The sequence below is a fragment of the Nicotiana attenuata genome, unplaced genomic scaffold, assembly GCF_001879085.1.
Source record: "Nicotiana attenuata strain UT unplaced genomic scaffold, NIATTr2, whole genome shotgun sequence".
NCBI classification, from domain to species: domain Eukaryota; kingdom Viridiplantae; phylum Streptophyta; class Magnoliopsida; order Solanales; family Solanaceae; genus Nicotiana; species Nicotiana attenuata.
Genome location: NW_017670619.1, coordinates 336,651 through 350,927, shown reverse-complemented (window position 1 = coordinate 350,927; position 14,277 = coordinate 336,651). Strand labels below are relative to the sequence as shown.

Genomic DNA, 14,277 nt, shown 5'->3' with positions numbered 1-14,277 from the left:
AGCAAAAATGGGGAAAACGGGGCTATAAATCATGAAACGACCGGCCGGGTCGTTGCAGCTCAACAATTATAAAGGACATTGCTTCAAAGTTTTTTCTGAGAAAGAGCCACATGTCATTTTTTCATTGGTGTTTTGCCATGTCACCAAAGGTTGATCGACACGCATATTCCTTCCTGTACTACTTTAGCTTCTTGTGTCTGATAGGCACACTTTGTGTAAAGTTGGAGTGCCTAATGGGTCATGAGCTTAGTTTAAGGGTCTAGAAGAAAAAAGGGACAAGTTTAAGGGGTTGTCTATGTATTCAGCCTAAATTGTATATATTACAAGATTGAATCTCAACCATAGAAAATGTGGGTAGACACATGGTAAGAATCAACAACGTTATTGAACATAACCAGACAGAATTTCACTGGAGGGGATCCTTTACCCGTTAATTTACCTTTGTTTCCTGATCAGAAATTGGAGATGACGTTCATTAGAACTGAGTGTATTGCTTTACATTAATTAATAACTTAAAAAATATAGGAAAATTACCAGCTATGTCCATTTATAAGTAGCTCATTACAAAAATTGGCCAATTGATAAAATATTACTAATATTAACCAAATTAGCCAATTAGCTATTTGTAACATAAAAATAATATTGAGCTATGGCCGATGCTGTTGCTCTCTTAATGGTTGTCACATCATTTCTGTAAACCATTTTGCTCCTATTATTTTCGCCTAAAAATTTACCCACAATCTTTATGCTCTGTCCCATCACCATATTCTTCCAAATTTCCTCTGCTTCTTCCTCTGCATTTCTCTGTTTCCTCCTAAAAACTTCTGTTGCATCTAGTCTTTGAATTTTCTATCTCCTAACATTTATCAGTCTCTTTATGTTCTCTAGTTGTTTACTAGCTAGTATACAGTTATTGATCTTCACTTCATTAATAGCTTCCTTTAGTAACCTCTCGCGCGTCTCCACGTCTACTGAGTTTGATAATTCAGCTCGAAAATAACTATAAAATTCTGGTAATCCAATTGCTTTGTTTTGAGTGGGTGCTATTAGAATAGATTGGGCACAACTTAAGGAGCTTGAATCTCAGTTTTGGGATGATTTGGTGAAGTTTTGAGGTGGTTTGAATTGAAAATTTGAAGTAAAAGATGAACATGAAAAAAAATGATATGTGTATCACACTGTGTATCATTTGCGTATCACATATGTATCACATTTATATCAATTGTGTATCACATGTATATCCATGTATAGTGTGAGATACATGCGTGATACATGTTTGATACATGTGATGCAGAAGACTTTTTTGAACTCGATTTAATTACGAATTTTGATACAAAACTAGTCCAAATCACCTCCAATCTTCCTCAAATTTTGTATATTGACTTATCTATATATTTTCAATGAATTTCAACTATACCCATTGAAAAAGTTCCTTTTTTATTTAGATTTTTGGAATATTGTATAGATTTTTGTATTTCATCACCTTATTTGCTACCCCGTCCATGAAATTTCCTTTTTGTCTTGTATCTAATGTTGCTAATCACGCTTAAAAATATGGAAGGTGATTTCTGCATGTGATTCTTTGAGAGAAAGAACCCTATTATTTGGTTTTTCAATTTTTGTTGGCTAGTTTTGGTAAGTCTATGACTAATGGCTAGAGGTTGGTAAGTTGAGATTTATTTGGGACATTTGTGTAAGTTTCCCAAAAATAAACCTACCAATTACAAAAGGAAATATATTGTTTGCATTCCAAAAATATCTTTACCCTCCTTACAACTTTTTGTTCATTAAAAAGCGTATACAGATCCAAATAAGATGATTACTTTTATTGAGAGAGATTTTAGCGGATGTATTAATGGAAGATTTTGCGGGATACTTAATGAAAAGGAAATAATATTAATTAGTCTTGAAGAGAGAATCAGAATATGCAATTTGTTATAAAATCAAATCTTTCCTTATCCATTCAATTTTCTATTGAAAAGAGATCCGCTCAAGAATTTAATACACTGATTTCTTAGAACTAGATTTAGTGTACGTGTGTTGAACGTGTATTATGCGTTATGCACAAAGGGAGGATTTTTAATTAGGTAGAATAAGAATGAATTAAGTATAATAGTAATTGATGATGCAATAAATATTTAAATGGTAGACTGCCTAAAATAGTGTATATTAACTTGAATAAGAATGAATTTAGTGTAATAGCAATTGATGATGCCAAATTTTTTTATTACATTGAAGAAATAGTTGTATTTAACATGTGGACATCAAATTGAGTGTTACAACGAAGCTTGAATGTGGTGATGTTGCTGGAACCATAGGGCAGATTGTTGCTTACCCTCTTGATATCATCCGTTGAACAATGCAGATGTGCGCCGTAAAGAATGCTGCTTCAGTTGTTACCGGTAAGAGGAATGCACCTCTAAAATATGCAATCATCAAAACAATTCAGAATCTGTAAAAATAAATATAATTATATAGTTGTAATATATGAAAAATTCATGTATAATATCTATGCTTAATTTGTGTATGCAATGCTTCATTTAGTTGGTGGGAAGAATTGCTTGCCGCACTTAATGCTACGTACAGAGAAAAGGGATTGGACATGTAAAGAACATATTTTTGCGTTGTAGGATCATTGCCCAGCTGCTGGAGATGCTTCTCACTCTTCTGGTGGGCTATGCCTAGAACTCTTTTGAAGCTTCTACAGGGGTGGAAGATTATGGTATGACATCCCGACAACTATAGTGGACTACCAGGCAAGAGAGGAATGCCAGAAGTTTTGAAGACAAACAAGAAAATATACTTAGTCTTAAGTTCATTTGCATACTTTTGCTATCTTCTTGGACAACATGTCAAATGTTACTCATTTTTAACTCCTTATATACTTTGTTATAACTAACAAAAGCTTGTAATTAGTTCGACACTCCAGCATAACCTTGTTGCTAGTCATTCATATATAAAATGCTTACCTTACTTATAAAAAAAGAACAAATCCATCCCTATCAGCTAACCAAAGAAAATATCAGAAGAAGTCCGGCCTTGGTTCATTTTATTCTTAGTTAACAACTTTTTTTTCTATTATTAGAGCAGCTTCTAGACTTCTGACATAATAACTAATTGACATTGAATAGTGAAATTATAATTAAAATTATTTACTATCAAAATACCATAAATCATATAAGAATACTAATATTTATAGCTACTGTAAACACATAATATCGCTACTTTAGGACAAGTTATATAGTTTTGTTACTTTGAATTTTGTTTCTATGAGGTATGTAATGTTATGGCGGTGAATCTTACCTAATATCTCTTTAAAGACGATGTTCTTGGTATATGTTTCTTTTTTTCGCTTCAGCTGCTCGATCATGACCAAAACCTTTGTTGTTGACATAGATATTCCCCTTGAGAGTGCAACATATAGTTGTCCATGTGAGAATACGTGTTGAGGCAAGTACAGTCCCACATTAGCTATTGTTTGCCCTTGTGCTTTATTTAAATTCATCAAAAAGCATAACCGTACTGGAAATTATTTTCTGATGAATTTGAAAGGGTAACCTTCATTTTCTGGAGGCGAAAGTTGAATTCTGGGAATAAACACATGTTTAGAAGAATTTTCGCCCATCATTATTTCTGCATGGATAACGTTGTTGTCGAAGCCTCTGCATATCATTCTTGTACCATTTCATAAGCCATTTGCAGGGTCCAAATTTCTAAGTAACATGATCGGGGCATTTTTCTTCAAAACCAACTTGTCAAGCAATAAATAATTATATTTTAAGTACCTAGAGGAATTCACAGAAAGATATAGAATAGCAATTTGTCGCAAACTTGTATGGTGGAAGGCCACTTGGTGTTAAAGTATTTAAGTACTCTTTCTGGTAGTAGTTGTTGGTATCATCCTCTGCGGAGTCAAAACTCAAATTTTTTTTACTTTCGCCAGGAAACTTGGGAATTAATATCTCATTGAGTTGATCAACATACTAATTTCTGCTAGCCAAGATAGCCCTTTCTGTCATGTATTTCGCACAACTTGACTTTTCATCTAAAGATGGGAATATTTCTCTTATTAAATTATCTTCACCAGTTCTATCACCATCATGTTTGACGATCAATTTTTTAGGAAGAAGGACTATATCATCTCTTATTGTAGGTTCCTCTCCATTACCAATCCGTAGTAAGAAATCGCTGAATGTTGGATCTGCTCTTGCCCTCATATTTCTTGTTAATTGAATCTTTTCCATTTTATTCCACAAGTATGATTTTACTAAGCTTGCATTTATTGTTTCAACTCTTGTAGATTTTGGAACTACTGGTAGTACTTGATGAAAATCACCTCCGAAGACCATGACTTTTCCACCAAATGGTTCATTAATATCCATTATATCTTGGAAGCTCCTATCAACGGTTTCAATTGTCTGAAGATTAGCCATAGGTTCTTCATCCCAAATTATTAGCTTTGATTTTCTTATCAATTTAGCACCACCACTTTGCTTTGACATATTTGTGATTGTTGTATCAGTTGTTTGAAGAGGCATGTCGAATCTAGAGTGAGCTGTACGACCTCCGGATAAAATTGTAGCTGCTACACCACTTGTTGTCGTTGCTAATGCTATCATGCCTCTTGATCTGAGATTTGCAAGCAACGCGCGATATAGGAATGCTTTTCCAGTTCCTCCAGGTCCATCTACAAAGAACAATCCTGCTCTGCCAGAGTCGACTCTCTGTAATATAGTCTTAAAAACTTGTTCTTGTTCAGGATTTAGCTTTGATTGTTGATCACACCCAACTATGCCTTATAAAATGGACTAAGCTCTCGTTGCAAATATAGTCCGGTTTACAAGTCTGGAGTCGAATCCCACAAAGTCTAAGGCTTAGCTACAAGTGTTCACTATCACCAAGAAGACAAGCTTGAAAAATTCCTAACTTATAGATATTAAGATTCTTGTGTTTAACTAATTAACTAACAAATTAAAATAGTAAATTAACAACTAAATATACTAAGGGTTAGAGATAAGATTAAGGAGCTATAGAGTTATGATTTTCCCAATCGTCGGAATCCTTTCCGCTACGTTTTCCATAAATTCGCCTAAGTATTCTCTACCGATCATGAGCGCTCTAACTGTCGTAACTCTCTCCCGAGTAATTACCAAAATTTATTAGACATATTCTCCGAATTACGCTAGTTGGCATTAAGTATGGCTCACTCGGATCGCACCCAAGATTTCGTTATCCCTAATCCCACCTTTAAACCCTACGTATTGATCCCTCATATACGTTAGGAGTGGTGTTGTTCAACAACTACTTAAATATGCACTCTCTCCCGAGTAATACACACTAAATAGGCACAATCGATTGAGAGCTCTTCAACCAACCACAATAATAACGCAGTTGAACAAATAGAGAAAATACTACAGCAAATCTATATTAACGTAACAGGAAATCATCCTCCAATAGGTTCCATCAAAACCCTAGATAAAAAATTAGCTATTCATAATAGTATGCATAAATACAATACTAGAATTCATAAACAATAATGAAAATAGGAAGAAGGAAGTGAAAAACTCGTAGAAGAATTCTCCGCCTCGATCCTAGTGTGTTCTTGCCTCCTTAGGTTGAATCTAGGTCTCCATGGCGGCTCCGTGCTCTCCCTAGGTCTAAAGTGTGTCAAAAGTCTATCCCCGTTCCTCAAAATAGCGTTTTATATGTATTTATACCAAGTAGGGTCGGGCCTAGACAAAACATCTTTTCCTGCACGAAATAGGACTCTGGCTCTGTAAAATTTGCACAGGCGCGCCGCATGGGGCAACGCGCCAAGCGATGTGCTTGTGGGGAAGTTCAGAGAGCTGATTCTGATAGGCTGCAAGAATTTTCCACAGGCGAGGCGCGTTCCGCGCTGCTCCGTGCGCCGCGGTATTGGGGATTTGCAAAAATGCAAAACACCAAAGTTGTATCCCTTTCAAATAGCTTTCCAACGATATATTGTGGAGTCCAAACGGAGTTTTGAGCAAAATGTTATGTGTATTTTACTAGAACATGCGCGTATGCCCGCTCGATTCTTCGTTTCATTCTTAACTATCATCAGTTGATCCCCGAACATGATCCCGACTTAATTCCTTGGGCTTTTACTTAGACTTCAAAGCTCCAAATCACTTGAATTCATTCTATAATATCTACATAGCTCGGAATCACTCCTACAAGGTATAAAATATACAATTAGTGCAAATACTAGCGATTAAAGCTCAAACTCAATTAAAGTGCAATAAATTAGAGTGTAATAAACAATTAAAATACGCAATTATAGCCTATCATCAACACCCCACACTTAAACCATTGCTCGTCCTCGAGCAATCAAACTACAGTTTATATAGACACGACCTTTTTAAACAATTCTTCTAACTCATCATACCAAGAATATTTAAAATAGACTAAGCACAAAAGCGCAACATCTTCACCTCAAGATTTGACTCACAAGTAGCACGCATTATTCACAACTCACCCACTTACTCTAACATAGAGGTCACTGACATTACCTTTCCTTCATGAATCAAGTGCCCTCACACAACAAAAGAGACTAGTTCCACACACCATAAAAGTTAAGAACAATTAGGAACTCAAGATAGAAAGAATTCACTCACTCTCATAAATAATATTCATATGCCATAAAAGATGCACCATAGGCTTGCCCGTAGTATACTACTCTACTAATCGAGCTCATTCAGTCTAGGAATAAGTAGGACTTTATTTGGTTGTAATGTAGGCTGCGGGACGGGTAGGATACATTTAGATATAAGAGTGACTACACCTCCCAAGCACTTTAATACATATACTTTAACATTCAAGCTCATACTTATGTCAAACCATAACTCCACCTTCACATCCATATATATTAACTCCATATTTCTTTAAGCAAAATTACATCAAGAGTCACCACTTAGCAAGGAATATCTACACACAATAAACTATTTTGTTTTTCTTTTCTTTTCTTTTTCAATTCAAGTGGCTCTTGCTGTTTCAAATCAGTGCACCTTTCTCTTTATTTCTTTAGTTCCACTCAAAAACCGAACCAACCACCCCACACTTTAACTTTTACAAAGGTCATAATAATTCAAGTGCTCATGAGAGGCGAAAAGGTTGAAATAGATGGTTAATTCAAACAAATGAGTAAGGTTTGTAATGTGGTGGCCAAAGAAACAGGATTACAGGCTCAAAGGGGTTAACTACGATACATAACAATTAGGCGGGTAAAATATATATATATCTAGATTAACAAAGAAACGCCTATATCATTTTCAAGACTGAACAAACTACTCTTTCGCTTTGCAAACACACGGGGCAAGTTCTAGGCATGCAATGCAGTACACAGAACACAACAATCCTCACACACACATGGCACATGACTCACTCCAGATTGGATCATCGAAACGCTCTAGTCAGATTACTTAAGCCAAATTAAGAACATACAATGTAAGGCACTGTAATAAGAATCAACAACTGAGCCTAAGTGTCACACTAAAATATCTACTGTATTCAAGGCATAATACGTTAAGGGATCCTCCTTCCATATCAGCGCTTAGCCCACAAGTACCTAATTAAAAATAAAAATAAAAACTAACTAACCCGGTTCAAACAAAAACTCTTGGAAAAGAACCGCGGTCAAAAGAACAACCAATGGGTAATTGATACACTACCTACAAAAGAAAATTGTTTTTTTTATATCGACTTAGACCTTCAAGAAACCCGTCAAGTGATATCCGTCGTCGGGACAAGTCGAAAATATGAAATTTTCACACATTCACACATTTAAGCAATAACTAAAATCAAACCAACCAAATACTACAATCAAATTAACCAAAGACTACAATCAAACTAGAATCAAGCTACATTCCTATATATACACAACATACCAACGAAGTAACCCCCACCCCACACTTAAAAAGATATTATGTCCTCATGTCATAAAATAGAAAGTAATGCGAGGTAAAGGAACTTCACTAGAATATCATTCTTGATCAGAGACAGTGTCGGGGTCTAAGTAACAGGCACTCCCCAGCGCACGTAATCAGCCCATGATTTTCTTCTCTGATTTAGCATTTTGGGTTGCCAAGGCATCAATTCTAGTCCCATAGTCTGTGACAGTAGTACGCAACCCTTCCATTTCCTGCTCTAAGGCTGCCAACCTTGTAACCCGACCAACCCCAGTTGGCCCTTCGGCTTCCGCAACATGCTCATGGGAGGGCGACTCAGCCCCCACTTAATCCTGCTCATCATCTCCCTCCTCGGATGCGTCAGAATCATCACTATTAGTTGAACTGGATGCCATCGTCTCTTTCCCAATGGTCCTTTGGAAGCCCATAACATTGTTTCTTTCTTCACCTTGTCGTCTACATGGGGGTTCTCTGACACCCCTACAGCCCGACACAATCTAGTGACTAGAGATGGGAAGAAGAACCCATACCTCCTCAGTGTTGAACAAATGAAAATCTCCGAGTGAATAACCTTGGCCACATCAAAATCGTGGCCATTCATGAAGTACCAGATCAAAGCAGCTAGCGGTCCATTGACTTCAGTGGTGTTGTGGGACGGCAGCAGTCGACTATTGATGATGTACAACCAACACATACCTTCAAAGGTGAGTGAGGCGGGGTGCAACTTCGATCCCTAAACAACCCACATTACCTCCTTGTCTGGTTCACAGATAGATTGGAAAAACAATTGCCAATTTGTGGGTTCGCGCTTGTAAGTATCATAGTAATCCACCTCCCCAGTAAATGCATGCAAGCGATACACTCTCCTGATAGCTTCAATCGAGGCATTCACCCTCTTTTGTCGCACAATGCAAACGTGATCCTCATGTTCGGAACAGTTGGCGTAGAATTCCCTAACAAGCAAGAAGTAACCTATTTACCGTGAAAATGGTAATAATAGTTAAATCTGATTATGGGACTCTTAAAATACGTGATCTATTTTTATGCTAGTTGTTAAGAAGGTGTTACTATATGTGTTAGACACAAAAACGAAATAAGAGTAAGGAGTAAGGTGATAACCAAATCGACAGGTTAGCAATCGGGGCCTCGAGCTTGCTGATTCCAGAGCTTGGCTGTGAGCTATCGAGGGTGATCGGAGTATGACTAACAGTTTTACTAATATTAATGAAGGATCTTTATGGCCAATTATAAGCAATAAATGATGTACAATGATGCTGATAATAAATGAATGCAATAATATCAAGAGAGTATGTTAGAAAGTAGAGAGAATGTTCTTGTATATTTTGTGTGGAGCAACTAAAGCAACGGGAGTCTTACAAAATGACAAGGATCCCCTTTTTTATAGGAGGGGAATCTCAACATAGTACAAAATTCATTAATGACAAAGAAACGGAGATGGGACAGCTAGATATGACACCCTGATTCAGGGTTAGGGTAGTCCACTAGGCTTTGTCAGTCCTAGCCGTGTACCTTGGGAACTCTCCATTTCTATCATAGTCGTGGTCATCATTGTCCCAAGGTCGTGTGTCGACAAACCTCAAGGGAGGAAACTCGACCATCTCGAGGCTTCAAAATAATCTTCTGAGGTGCTTCGATGGTGAGGAATTGGACCCTCCGATTTCACCATATACAGATAGTCCCCGCGTTTCTTAGAGGGGAGCGGTAAGAAACTCTACGGACTTCTCGTGATGACATCATACCGATGATATCAACTTATGATGTAAGCATTCACGATAATCGGGACATCCCATGGACTTGTCTTTTCAGTTCCATTCAATGCGCTGCCGATTCCCATTCTTCAAAGCGACAGTATCGCCGTCGACTCGATTTTCAATAATGCATTGATTGCGCCCTCCGTTCCATCTTTCAAAAGCATTGATGGCATTGTTGGCCATACGATCACCCCTTATAAATGGGGGCCTTCCGGTATTATCTTTTTATCCAAGTGCCTTTCAACATCTTTCCATCCCTTTCTTCTCACTATCCTCCTCCATTGCTATCCACCATGTTTGGGGCCTATGGTCTAAAGGTAATATGGCGGCATTCTCATCCACGCCATGGCCTTTTGCTTGGGCTTTCCTTTGCCGGACGAGATTACATTGTCTTGTCATTGTTGTTGTTTTTGTTACGGTTGTTACTGCGGTCGTCATTGGCTCGAGGTGATGAGATAGTGGGCCCGACTTCTTCCAACTTAGGAGGAAGTTTGGACTCTACACCGCTGCTCGGCAGAGCGTTCGAATTATACACCCTGCTCACTCTCCTACCCTGGGCTGGTGTGACACTTCATCCCCTGGGTTTTCCAAGGGATAAAATGGTACAACCGGCCGTTAAACTTGCACGACACTATGTCCCAGAAGGTGGACTTGGAGCAGCAATGCAAGTAGGGTTGATGCCCGCCGAATCATCAACCTTTGGCTTCGGCGGGCTATGTCTCTTTTTTCAGCTTCTTCCGCCTCACTTTCCTATTCTTCATCTCCCCATTTTCCTTTTCTTCATCTTTGCCCTCAGAGATATTATTCTAGAGGATCGATATGAAACCGTAGATGAGGTGGCAATCGAAGATATTACCGTTGAGGATGCATGCCCGAGGAGATGATGCTCGAAGACGCTGCTGCCAAGGATGCACCTTTGAGAGTAGGCTAAGCTCTAGGCTTTTCCTATACGTGTACCTTTTTGCTTCTTTGTTTCTGTGTAAGGACCCTTTGTGGGCTTTCGTAATCATATGTAAAGACCCCTCGTGGGCTTTTATACTCAAGTGTTTTATGAATACAAAGACGTTTTCCCAAGTTTATCTTCGATGCCTCCTATATTTTCTTTCATTTGCACTTATGAAGACTCTGAATACGTGACCCTATCGGCCACTACCAATATCGAACCCAGATGCGGGCATTTCTTCTGACCTTTTATTGATTAATACGGCTTCCTGCGGAATCCCTTGGAACGAGCATGTATTGGGACGATAAACCCGGGTCGTCGGGACCCTTACTTCGAGTTGAAAGAAAGTACTGTTTTGAGCCTTGAGACCGTGATTTATCATTTAGACCTTGCAATAATCTTCAAGGGGAAATTTGCTCGGAGGTCCGATGATAGGGACTGCCTTTAAGCTTTCGAGGGCAGTCCCCGAGCGGGGTTCGTTTAAACCTGAGCCACTCGGAAACTTGCTTTGAACTTAGCGCAGATAGCCGTAAGGCACTGCAGGTAGATCCTGAGCAAGGTTTTACCTGAATCTAGGCGGTACCCCGTGATCAAGCCCATATGAGTGGAGTTTAAACGCTTATTTCCTTGGAGCCTAACTCATTTTTGACAGAAGTCCTCGAAGTCAGGTACCACCTCGAGGCTTGTAATGGTGTTATCAACTTCCTGGAGCTTAACTTCTTTTTTATGAAGGTCCTCGAGGTCGGGTACCACCTCGGGACTTGCAGTAATTCCTTTGGCTCCATAGAGCGTAACTTCTTTTTGATGGAGGTCCTCGAGGTCGGGTACCACCTCGGGACTTGTAATGATATCGTGGGCTTCCTGGAGCCTAACGTTCCTTTAATGGAGATCCTCGAGGTCGGGTACCACCTCGGGACTTGTAATGATGTTGTTGGCTTCCTGGAGCCAAACTTTCCTTTGATGGAGGTCCTCGAGGTCGGGTACCACCTCGGGACTTGTGGTGATGTTGTTGGCTTCTTAGAGCCTAACTTCTTTCTTATGGAGGGCCTCGAGGTCGGGTACTACCTCAGGACTGGCGATGATTACGTTGGCCTTTTTGGCAGGCGGATCGTTGCTGTTTTTTCCATATATAGGGTCGCTTACGCTCCTTTGGAGACCCCACCATTTTAGGTAGTTACCCTTCTTCTTCTATGCTAAGCCTTTCATCACTTCAGTACTAATGCGCTTGCACAAATTCCTGCTCCAGTTCTCTTATTTTGCCACCGCCATGACTGCTACGTCGGGGTCTGTCCGGCAGAGAATGGGGAGTTCCGCCTCCGGTATTCAGGACCAACGAGAGAATACTTTGGAGATTACTTCTTTGATAGGAGAAGAGCATCTTGGGTTAGTAAGAAAAGATTGCAGATGGGGGGAGGAAGTAGTGTTACAGATATTTTCCCCGAATGAGGGCATCACAGATCGTGCCGATGGATTTTTGAATGTGTACACGTATCCCTTCAAACTGGGCCCCATTAATAGGGTTGTGCTAGATTTCTGTTTAAAGTATCGAGTTACTTTGGCGCAGATCCATCCATCATTTTGGCGGATAGTGTTGATGATGAGACTTTTCGCGGAGAAGGCGGGGCTTGACTGCACGCTCAGTCATCTTATCAGGCTCTACTGGCCCTTCCACCATCGGGTCTGCTAACCTTGCGATGCCGGTCGACCACACCCTTCATTATTGATGATGATAAGGATGGAGATCGGGAGTGGATGAGTCGATTCGTCCGAGTCTGCACCGCTGACATTATCCCTACGGAGCTTATGCCCTTCCATGAGGAATGGAATTATACGCGTAAGTGGTATATTTCGTGCCTTCTCAATTTTGTTTATGGCGATGGCTTTTTCGTAATTGTGCCTTCTTTTCTTTTTCTGCAGCGGTTGCTTGGGCGTCGGGCGTTGTTCCCGATCTTCCGGATTGGGTTCGGAAGTTGGCGATCCACTCGACTTGTGATGAGCGCAAGTGGCGTGCTTAGTCCGGGGGAGAAAAACATCATGGTGTGTGTGTTATGCTATTTATTCCTTTTCCTTCCTTCATTTGGAGAGGTATTTTCCCTTTCTGCGTGTTAATCTTGCTGTTGTAGGAATCGGAGAGCCTTCCGAGGCGAGTCCACACTCCTTTAGAGAGGAGGAAGGGTCGCTAGCCTCCGGGCTAAACAACAACAATAATAAGTGAGAGATGCCTTTACAGGGCGATGGCGCTCATAGCAAGGCGAGACTGGACCGGGGCTCCGGAATGGAAACATCATCTAAACCTGCCGCGCCCGTGGTTCTCCATTCTGGAAAGGTGGTTTCTCCATTCTTGTCGCCTTCCCTTTCCATCGATAGTACTTCGAGGGATACTAGAAAATCGGGGTCAGACACTCCGAGCGACCGTGCCTTGATCGGAGTCAACTCTTTTAGAGCTGAGGGAACTAGGTTGACAGATGCACGTTCGGCTTTTGATGAAGCAGAGCGGCTTCACTTCGTGGTGTGTTTCGACATAGGCCTTTTGAGTTTCGTGCCTTGCCTTCCTTATTGGGTTTTCTTTTGCAGGCCTTTGATAGGCTTACATCCGGGCTGCTTCATCGTGAAGCCAGGCTGCGGAAAGCTCTGGATGAGGAGAGATCCCTTAGGCTCCTTTACGATGAAAAGGAAGTCGAACTGGAACACTTGTGGTATGAGGTGAGCCAGAGCTTGAGTTATGAGAGTTACCTGAAGGAGCAGGTAGTATTCTGTCCCGGGCAAATGTGTGTTCCGCCTTCTAGCTTCCGAGGCTAATACTTTGTTTATCTTAGTTGCAGAAAAAGACAGAAGCCTGGAGCGCCTTCCGGATGAAGCTGGCCGAGCCAAGCATGAACATGATGAGCTAAGAACTCAGGCAGAGGTTTAGGCTTTAGAGGAGAAGGGTGCTCTTGCTAAAGTTCCCGCTTTTGAGGCGCAACTCCGCTTAGCTCGCGACAATGATTTGGTTCAAGTTGATGCGATTATGAAGCTCGAGGCCGAGCTTTCGAAGGTAAGGGATGAGATCGTTGATGCTCGGGATGAAGTTGTAAAGAGCCAAACTAAGGCTGATCAGAAGGTGACAATCTATTTAAAGGATGCTACTGATGCTCAAGCTGAGCTGAGAAGGATCCTCGACCGCAAAGAGAGGATCAAAGAATAAGCTCATTGCAAGTCTCGAAGAAAGACTCTCGAGGAGATCCGTGCTCGGGGTTTTGTTCTCTCGGAAGAGTTAGCGCGAGCGAGGGAGGACGAACGTGATGCTCGATTACTTCTATCTAACATCGAAGAAAGAAAAGATGAGGCTGGGCGGCTGTATCCCCTAAGAGTGGGGGGGGGGGCAGATTTTGCCATCTGTATGTAGTATTTTCAAAGCATGTTTATAGATGGAGATTGCATTTTTTTGTATATGTGTATAAAAAAACCCCATAGCTTTACTTCTTCTGTATCCCTTTCTGTCTTGAATTTGGTCGAGTGAACTGGTCTTTTCAGTCGATAGGAATCCCTGGATTCGCGATATGGCCCTGAGGCTTAGCGGGCTGGCCCGTAGGCTTCTATGTACTCAGCCGATGCGAGCCTTTAGTATAAGCTTGTGTTTGAGCTCTTATGCTTT

The 14,277-nt window shown here is 40.4% G+C and overlaps 1 protein-coding gene across 1 annotated transcript; it reads right to left on the bottom strand.

The window, feature by feature from the left end:
- Window positions 1-3,983: 3,983 nt before the first annotated feature.
- On the bottom strand, window positions 3,984-9,474 carry LOC109241579 (ATP-dependent DNA helicase PIF1-like). The gene is made up of 3 exons (XM_019408337.1): window positions 9,459-9,474; window positions 8,680-8,900; window positions 3,984-4,724 (listed from the first exon to the last, which is right to left on the bottom strand). Exons 1-3 carry the CDS (start codon window positions 9,472-9,474, stop codon window positions 3,984-3,986), a joined length of 978 nt encoding a protein of 325 aa, XP_019263882.1.
- Between the last annotated feature and the right edge of the window lie 4,803 nt (window positions 9,475-14,277).